Source organism: Sabethes cyaneus, chromosome 3 (genome assembly GCF_943734655.1).
Source record: "Sabethes cyaneus chromosome 3, idSabCyanKW18_F2, whole genome shotgun sequence".
NCBI lineage: Eukaryota > Metazoa > Arthropoda > Insecta > Diptera > Culicidae > Sabethes > Sabethes cyaneus.
In genome coordinates this window covers 181,508,874-181,518,085 of record NC_071355.1, presented here as the reverse complement: position 1 = coordinate 181,518,085, position 9,212 = coordinate 181,508,874, and the positions used below count along the sequence as shown (strand labels likewise).

Here is a 9,212-nt window from a genome sequence, read left to right as displayed (position 1 = left end):
TAGGGTTCAATACATAGTAACTTCTTTTCAAAGAATTTTAAATTTTACGGTGCTCCCCGTTTGATTTGTACAGTCAGCTAGGTGACTGTGAGAATCGCAAATTGTCACCTCACCTGAAAAATTTAGGTGAGGTGACTGTGAGAATAGGGACTAGTAAATGAAACACAATTAATTGGAATTTGCAGTCGGAATGAGAATTATCTTTTCACATTTATTTATGCAATATCAGCATTAAAAGCCTAGAGCTGGAGTTGCTCGTACCGTAGATCAAAGAACTCGGTCAAATATAGTCCACAATACATTTCATTCGAAGACGGCAAGGGCACGTATGTCTTCCATGATCAAAGTTGTAATCTCGAATCCGTAAAGGACAATCGGTCTGATTAGCGTTTACATTATTAGCTTTGTGCGGTGGCTTATGTTCCTTGATCGAAACGTCTTGCGGGGATTACAGTAGAACCAATTTCCAACTTAAATTCCTCGCAGAATCTACCATCAATACCATAACTATGGTTTTGATGCATTGATTATGGATTATAATCCTATAGGATTCGCCTATAGCTATAGCCTCCATTTTTAGGCTGGAAAGGTCATTTCCGAAGACTACTTACCCAACGAACATTTTTGTTTAAGGATAGCTTATTCAACTATTGTAGAGCTAAAACCAATGGAGCAAGCGCATGATAAGCTGCTATACAACAAAAATGTTCCTTGGGTAGCTGTTGGCGACTTTTGCCGAAAATCGTTTCACTCGTCTCAATACTCGCTCCCGGATTACACCTTCAATAGCGAAGTTAAATAACATACAGGACAGTCCATGTTTTGCCGTAACCTTTTGTGCGATTCGCAAGGACTTGAATGTGCCCCCGAAACACGTGGCGCATCGCTCGTTTCAGGGTAGCTTTATCAGCCGCGTCAATTTGCCCGGAAAATCGTTCTAAGTGCATTATCTGTCATAGATGTCCGCGGTCGACTGTGTCGTATGCCGGCCTAAAATCTACGAAAATATGCGTGGGCACGTTGTACTCCCGAAGTCCCCGGCATTCCTGTGTGTAAAAATTTGACCCGAGTAGCACGGCCCCCAAAAAGCCCGTCTGGCGCTACCTTACGAAATATCTTACTATATAGAACAAACGGTGTAACAAGATCTGGGAGAGCACCTTGTAGTCGACGTTGATCAGCGTAAGGCACGATAATTACAGCAATGGGACCGATCGCTCGTTTTTATTCATTAGGACAATAAAACACCTTCCTACACTCCTCCACACAGTGGTCCAAAACCAAAAAAACGGGCGCATAAGTGTTTTGAGTAGAAAAATTTAATTTTAGGTTTGTGGTACCTTTGGAAGAGTTTCTTGAAATTAAAAGATCTCTCGTTTGGTGGTATTCAATATTTGAGTAATACTCCTAAAAGTGAAATAAACACTTATTTTTCTACAGTTTCAATATAACACATTTATATATTCTGCGAAGTTTTAGAGCATGTTTATTACAAAAACTCCGAATTATTCGACTACGCGCAGACTGGATTTTATACTTCTTTTTATTAATATTTTTTGAAACAGTGATTCTACAATTGATGAAGGGACCGTGTAGGAGAAAGTAATGAAAATTTTTTGCAATGGAGTGGAAAGAGCAGAAAGGTGAGGGGGGGAGGTTATTGGTAGCTACGCTTCATAAGTAGTCATAGTGACTCCAATGCTGGAAGGTGTATTGGTCGAACCAAGCTATAAGCAGAGATTATAACCGGATTCGAACCTACACGGAGAATAAAAATGTAGTTTCAACCATATTTATGGTTGTTTTACGCACAAACAAAAATTTCGTTTTGTTTCAAACTGAAATGTATGATTGAAATGAAAATATTTATTGTTACATCAATGTCAACTTCAAAATTGAAAATACTTTACTTTTAATTCAAAACTGTTATTTACTTGATTCAAACAGAATCTCGTTTGGAAACAAAAATATTTTCAGGTTGTTATAAAAATATTTTATTGAGGCTTAAAACAACAATCATTTTGTTTGAAACAAACTGGAGCTTTTTCGCTCCGTGTACAACACCCTCCAGCCATGTGGTTCACTGTTACCCATGTACCTTTGAACCTACTTACTTGGTTACCTGGGTATTTACGACGAATGGATTTTTTTTGCATTTCAAATGTTACCTTTAATGAGACTTGAACCTGGGTGCGTGTATCCCTGCATGGTTCCCCAAGTAACTACGAAGCTTGGGGGGCTCCGTAGCCGCAAGGTTACCGAGTCTGCTTTGACAAGCGAGTGGTCGTGGGTTCGAATCTTAGTAGAATCAAGCCATTCGATGTCAAGTGACTTTAGAATGGGTTTATTCTCAGGCCCCTCCATATACCCTTCCTTAATGCTGAATTCTACATATTTACCCACTGAAGCCTCCTGCCAGTGCAAATGTCCCTCCTATAGTTAAGTGTACTGGTCAGAGGTACGAATGAGTCCCCACCAGGGACGGCTATAATATGGGATAGCGCTGGCAGCGAGGAATAAGTGGGTAAAGTAGATCAAGCTTTGAAGGAAGGGTAAACCCCAATACACACAAGCACGCATAAATTTAATAAGCATATTGCTCACTCAATAGCGATTATAGCAAAAAGAAATGCAGTACAGGTCATACAGCAAACACCCGGGCGATATTACAATATATAGATCAACTATACTGGTCGCAGTAATGAGTCCACACATGGAAAAAAACCACGAAGCTTTATATCAATTCAATTGTAATGCTTTATAGTGCGCTACAAAGCATATCATATAAAGTATTATTTTCTTACATGTACAATAAATGCAGTAATAAAGTGGAAAAGGGCCCCACTATTGTCAAATTAAAGCTGCATTATAATAGCAATAGAGGTTTTCCGTCAGATCATACCCCTTCTTTTGTTATTTTTTCTCGAAAGTACTCCCAATACGAGTGATAATGGTGCAAAAATATATATTTTAAACAATGTAAATTGCAAGAATGGTGAGTTTCTTTTCACCAAATCACGAATGTTGAGTTTTAAAAAATTCGTTTCGGCTGCACTGTTTATTAAAATTTTCAGATTTTCTGGCAGCATTGCACAACAGATATTGACATATGTGTATCAGCGGTTGAGTGAAAAGGACAAAACGAATGAAGCTAATGATTACCTTCTTTTTCGTTTCGTGCGTTGCTTGCCACAAGAGTAAAGAGTGGCATAAATGGTTTCGAAGTGGTGAAAATAGAGGACACTGGTACAAAAAGGCATGTAATACATCCGAGAAGTGACGGGTTGAAATATACGTATTTTAGTTTTTCATTTTTACAGTAGTTAGAGGTTTTAATAAAGAAAGTTTTATATGGGTATAATTTCTAAGAGTCAAAACCGAACATTTAGTGGAAAAAAAAATTTTGACGGAAAACCTCTATTGCTAAAGCACCATTACGGCATGAATTAAACATCGCTTCGCCTGCATTATCGACATATCGTTATTTTTAGCTTGTTTGCGAAAAAAATATAAAAACATCAATTCGGCCGGCGTGTCAAAAGACAAAAATAAATATATTTCATATTTATTTTTTAAGTCCGCTGGTTCTAGCAGCTTCTCAAGCTATGCGTTACTTCATTATTTACGACGAATGGATTTTTTTCCATTTCAAATGTTACCTTTAATGAGACTTGAACCTGATGGGTGCGTGTATCCCTGCATGGTTCATTTGCTGGCGCCTTTGATATCTTAACCACAGCTGTTATAGATGAGTGGGTTGTAATTAGTCGTACTTAAATCGTCGTTCGTAGTTGATTTTAGAATTCAATTGGTTGCAAAAAGACAGCAGCAGTTAGGTGAAACAGAGCATGAGTACAGTGGACCCCCGTTCGTTTGAACGATTCCTCATGCAAACTAACGGGGTTACTTTTTAATTTGAACAACTGGTAACCCGAAATATGCTGAAACCTGTGTGAACTGGCCGCCCTACTCTTTGTTATTGTTTTGGTTGTTTGTTTTAGTTGGCAGTTGCAAGTGCGAATATTGCATTTTCCGATCGGATTTCTATCTTAATCGTTAGCAAAACGAAATGTAAAACCGATTAAACACGCTAGGTCAGTATAAACAAATCGTGTTTATGTGCATTGTCTGCATAAACAAATGATGTCGTGTTGAGTATGACATTTGAACCATTTTTAATTTGCACGTCGTGCAAACCAACGGAGTTCAAATTAAAAAGTGTTCAGATTAAAAATGGTCAAACGAACGGGGGTCCACGGTAGTGGCCGTAAATAAGCAAAAACGAAGTTAGGTATAAGCATTTTATTAACATTTACGGTACGTTTTAAAGATTTTTGTCTTAAAGCTTGTAAGCAACATATTGTAACATTATATACGCAAATAGTGTTTTTAATAATGCTAATTTACGATAATGCTTAAACGCATTAGCAATGTTTATACAAAAGTTTTAACCATACGAATTGCTGATATACCGCTGTCTGGTATTAGCGATGCCGAGCTACAGCCAATATGGGGTTATGCGTTAATGCTTGCACGGTAAAAAAATAACACGTTGAAGCAAAGTGAATTACCGTTGGATTCGCACTACTTGCCTATCATTACGATTCGAAATGAAAATCCATTGAAAATGAATCAACACAAAGCAAAATGAAATCAATAGAAAATCACTTCAATTTCCAATGCACTATGTTTTAAACTTTTGAGCTGTCAAATGAATTGAATGTATTCGATTTAAAATCAATGATATGTTTGATTTTTTTTATTATTTGATTTAAACAAAATACAAATAAAAAAAAATTAAGCTCAGTTGTTAACAAATAAAGTGGATTGTTGTTTTAATGCTGGCATGTCCAAATATGGTTGAGTGTTGTTGTCGTAGTGGTGTAATGAATCCAACCTGAAACCAGAAACAACCTGAAAACAGATAAAAGTTTATTAATTTTAACGACATACATAATTTAGCTATACTCACACTCCAGAATAGCATTAATTTCAGTCGAAAACATATTTTCACCTTCTGGGTTCATGATTTTTTTTCGATTACCTACTAAAGGATACTTTGTTTTTCGATTACTGAAGTAGACTTCGCGAGTTTGTGACAGTTGTGAAATGCGAAAAATAATTAGTTGCAAATTCAATAGATATGCATTATGATTCGATGGTGATTTCCATTGAATAGTATTCGATGAAAGATCTCTTCTTCGAAAAATTGAAATCTCTCGAAAATCAACACTAAATCACTTCAATATGCAATGCTGCGTAACAGATTGATTCAAATGCAAGAACACTTGATTTGGGCGTGACGATTTTTTACCGTGTGTGGTTACTTGGGTGATCCGGGAAAAACAAGAACGCTAAAAGATAGATACCTAGATAGATACTATTTACTCAGGTCATAATGATTCTAACTTAATAGCGAATTCATAAATTAACCTGGCACAGGTCGATTAGCACTCAGTTTTAATCGAAGTGCTGTCAAAGCGTTCATAAATTAAACGAGATTGCATCTCGGTTAAACTGACAGCATTCAGTTTGAAGCGCAGGTTAAAACTGTCTAGCATTACGGTTTACAGGTCGATCTGTCAAACTGCCAGTATCGTTCATAAATTTCGGGTTCGAGTTAGCACGAACCCAGGTTAATTTATGAATTCGCTATTAGCGTGTACATAGTTGTCAAACTTGTTTAATGCACCATCACAGTTTATTCACAGCTGTCAGACAGACGTCAAACTGCTAAAGAAAAATTACCAAGATCGTGTAGCGTTTGTATCGTTCGAAAATCCGTTCAATAAATAAAGTTAGTACAAATTGTAACATATTTTTACAACAACAGTGTGTTTTGCATAGTTTCATCTTTATTAAAAACAAATTACATATTTTCTCTTGAAGCATATCGATTGATTCGCAAGTTGGAATCCATTCATATAGTGATCACGATATTGCGTTACATCACCTTTATTTTGATTACTCCTTTCCATTCTATCCGACCTTTATTCTAAATAATACATTCTACGGAAATCTACATTTCAGCAATGTCGCTAGGACCTTTCTTTCGTTCTCCGTTCACCGATCTTACTGCCTCGTTAGTAAACTTTCAGCAGTACGAGAAATGCGGTGAGCTAGAGATGGCCTCCATCGATTGCTTAGAGGCGTACGGCACCGTTCTTGGAGCTAAGAAATGCGCCAATATACTTGAAGATTTCCAGGAGTGTGCATTCATGAACAAACAGATTGCCAGATTCAGGGTGAAGTCAACGTGTAGCAAATTGGTGGAATGACATTTTTGTTACCATTCTATTACTTTTCTAGGCTATGCGATTGGAAAGAATCAAACAGGGATGGTCCGGCGAGAGGAAGGGAGATGAATACTATGCCAAACCGCCTCGTGTGGATGCTTTTTAGAGACAGAAGCAATACACGATTAAGCCAGTGGGTCAAAATACATCAATTTTCCGTTATTTAGCGTCATAATAAAGGATAGAATTTATTTCGCAGTGTTGCAAATTTTTTTACCGGGATATTTAACACCACGTCTATTCGGCCAAAACCGAGACTCACCAGAATATCGTTCAATAGCATAGGTGCCATTCAGTAATAGATTTGAAAGGACATCAGAATATCATTCAATAGTGTGTCAGTTGGCTCCAATTGTGATTTTGAGGCTGAATAAAGTTCACAAACATTCAGTAGAATGGTTTGCCAAATTCTGAGTGTAGAATGTAACAGTTGAACTAGCCATGCGACCGACAAAATTCATTGTGCCATTTTTAAATTTCCTCCAGACAAGTGAATTAAAATTTATTGTCGCCATTCTCACGTCGCAGAATAAGCCCCAGTATATGTAATTGGTTTCCCCAAGAAAAAATGAAAGATTCTTTGTTATGTCGGAAAGCAGCTTATATACTACGTTAAATTAACGTATCAATAAACATAGCAGAATTAAAATATCTCCAGCTGTTCTACTGGCATCCATTTGGAGCTTTCCAAAGCATCATAGAGATTACGATCTCGTTCCATGACCTCTCGGTTCAATTTGTCTATATCCAGGGTAAACTTGTGGTCAACCAGTGTCAGTTCCTCGTCTTCGATTTGGGCGTGATGATGATGTTGATGATGCTCATAGACTGCTTGTTGTTGCGCGTACACTGCTGAGGAGTCTACTGTGGCTTGAGCGGATGGCATCTGTTGGTAGGCTGCGTAAGCATCAGCGGTCGTTCCGGCAGCATCATAGTAACCCTGCCAAGCACTGTAATTTTGCCAGTACGAGGAAGGATCGTAATACTGCGAATAATCTGTTGCAGCAGTGCCATAACCCAGTAGGCTTGCAGCCGTTGTTGAGCTTCCCGTTCCGTTCCCTAGTGCTTCGTTTAGTTCGGATTTCGGTTTTGGTACAGCGTTGCAGATTTTAAGCGGTTTACTTCCCAGACCGATAAAGCCGTTCATTTCGTATAAAGCATTCTTCTGTTCGTCCTCTAATCCAAATTTTACAAAACCATACCCTTTAGAAAATCCTGAGCTATCCAAAATAACCTTCGCTGTTTTAATCGATGTGTATTTGGCAGAAAATACCCGATACAGACTGTAGTCATCTACATCGGAGCTAAGGTCGCCAACCCACACACTAAACTCTCGATCTGCCAGCAGCGCTTTATTCTGATTGTTAGTGGCACTATTCAAGCGAAAACGAACCAGTGGATTTGTGCCCGGAATTGGTTTTCCGTTAAGCTTATGCATAGCGTCGATCGCTGCTTCATCTGTTTTAAAGCTAACAAAACAATAGCCGGCCGGTTCGCCGGTATATTTATTGCGCATCAATTTCACTGCTTGAGGGTCCTCTCCCATTTTCCGGAATGCAGCGAGTATGAAGTTCTCCGTCATATATGACTCTAACTGCAAAAAGAAAGAAAAAGCATTATTCTACTATCGATCGAGTTTAACAAAAAGTTTTCTTACACTCCCCATCCATAACTGGCACTGTATGTAGCTCATTTTGATGATTTAAAAAATTGTTTGCCTGTCCAACCTGCAGGAATGATTTCCTTGGAAACTACAGAAGAAAGGTGAAACCGGTAGAGGGTAGAGGCGTTTCAACTTGCAGCTTTACCTGTTAAATTACATCAAAACAGCATATAGTTGGGTTAGCAATTTGGAGATTTGGACAGCTACAACCGCTACAACGTACAATACAGCGCTCCACGGTCCACGCCACGAACGACACAAGATCAATAGATACGAATACACAATACAACACAGAATACAATGACTGCTAACGATAGATCGAAATAATCGAAATCGATCCTTTTTTCGCAAGCAAAGTATATTGTCTGCAGGTACGTTACCGTAGCGTGACTATATCTAGATAGAATTAACAAAAGGGCGAATGTCGCAAATGTCAACAAACAGGGCGAGAGTTATTTTTTACTGGACCAGCATAGGAAAATCAACCCTCACTCGGTTTGTTTACGCTTGCGACATTCGCCCTTTTGTTAATTCTATCTTCATATGTCGACCAACATTTGAAAGGGGCGGATAAGCCAACTGTCAAACAGAACCGGTGAGAGTTATTTTTTGCTGGAGCAGCATAGGAAAATGAACTCTCACTCGTTCTGTTTGACAGTTGGCTTATCCGCCCCTTTCAAATGTTGGTCGACATATACAGAGTGGCGACAATGTCAAAATTGGAATGATAATTATCTGTCAGTGTCATTCCAATCGAGCAGACGACCTATATCCAACGCGTATGCAGGAAGGAGAAAGAAAAACCTTGGAAAAACCGCATTGCATACATTTGGGATGACTTCTAGATAAAATTAACAAAAGGGCGAATGTCGCAAATGTAAACAAAACGGGTGTAAGGCCCCGTACAGAGTGCACGCGACAGCGACGCGACGCGACTTCGCTCACATTGTTTTAAATGCGTAGCCTTGCTTCTGGCGAAAAAGAGCTGCGTATTTAAATGAATGTGAGCGATGTCGCGTCGCGTGCTCTCTGTAGGCACCCTAAGGCCCCGTACAGAGTAAACGGAACAGCGACGCGACACCACTTCGCACTCATGTTGCTAAATGCACAGTCCTGGTTCGGACGGACAAGGGCTGCGCGTATAACTACAGCAAGAAATGTCGCGTCGCGTCGCATGTCGCTTGCACTCTGGCGGTACCCGCTAAAATGTAACCGATGGCTGACTCAGAGGTCGGTTCCTTTCTGGAGCCACT

At 38.9% G+C, this 9,212-nt stretch overlaps 2 protein-coding genes across 5 annotated transcripts; one reads left to right on the top strand and one right to left on the bottom strand.

Annotated features, from left to right (window-relative positions):
* Window positions 1-5,684: 5,684 nt before the first annotated feature.
* On the top strand, window positions 5,685-6,489 carry LOC128742156 (uncharacterized). The gene is made up of 3 exons (XM_053838397.1): window positions 5,685-5,797; window positions 6,031-6,245; window positions 6,310-6,489. Exons 2-3 carry the CDS (start codon window positions 6,033-6,035, stop codon window positions 6,400-6,402), a joined length of 306 nt encoding a protein of 101 aa, XP_053694372.1. The 5' UTR covers window positions 5,685-5,797; window positions 6,031-6,032; the 3' UTR covers window positions 6,403-6,489.
* Window positions 6,490-6,810: 321 nt separating this feature from the next.
* Window positions 6,811-8,277, bottom strand: LOC128742154 (tRNA selenocysteine 1-associated protein 1). Of its 4 annotated transcripts, none has more exons than XM_053838393.1 (3): window positions 8,183-8,277; window positions 7,954-8,104; window positions 6,811-7,890 (listed from the first exon to the last, which is right to left on the bottom strand). In XM_053838393.1, the coding sequence occupies exons 2-3, from the start codon at window positions 7,987-7,989 to the stop codon at window positions 6,940-6,942; spliced, it is 987 nt and encodes a 328-aa protein (XP_053694368.1). In that variant the 5' UTR covers window positions 7,990-8,104; window positions 8,183-8,277; the 3' UTR covers window positions 6,811-6,939. The 4 variants fall into 4 exon arrangements, with proteins under 4 accessions (XP_053694368.1, XP_053694371.1, XP_053694370.1 ...); XM_053838396.1 differs by having other exon boundaries at window positions 7,954-8,047; window positions 8,105-8,198; XM_053838395.1 differs by having other exon boundaries at window positions 8,170-8,192.
* Window positions 8,278-9,212: the final 935 nt, after the last annotated feature.

Coding starts and splice junctions, on each gene's coding strand:
- LOC128742156 (XM_053838397.1), top strand. CDS start 6,033: ATGTCGCTAGGACCTTTCTTTCGTTCTCCGTTCACCGATCTTACTGCC. Junction 6,246..6,309: donor AACAGATTGCCAGATTCAGG/GTGAAGTCAACG, acceptor TTACTTTTCTAG/GCTATGCGATTGGAAAGAAT.
- LOC128742154 (XM_053838393.1), bottom strand. CDS start 7,989: ATGAGCTACATACAGTGCCAGTTATGGATGGGGAGT. Junction 7,891..7,953: donor GCCAGTTATGGATGGGGAGT/GTAAGAAAACTT, acceptor TTCTTTTTGCAG/TTAGAGTCATATATGACGGA.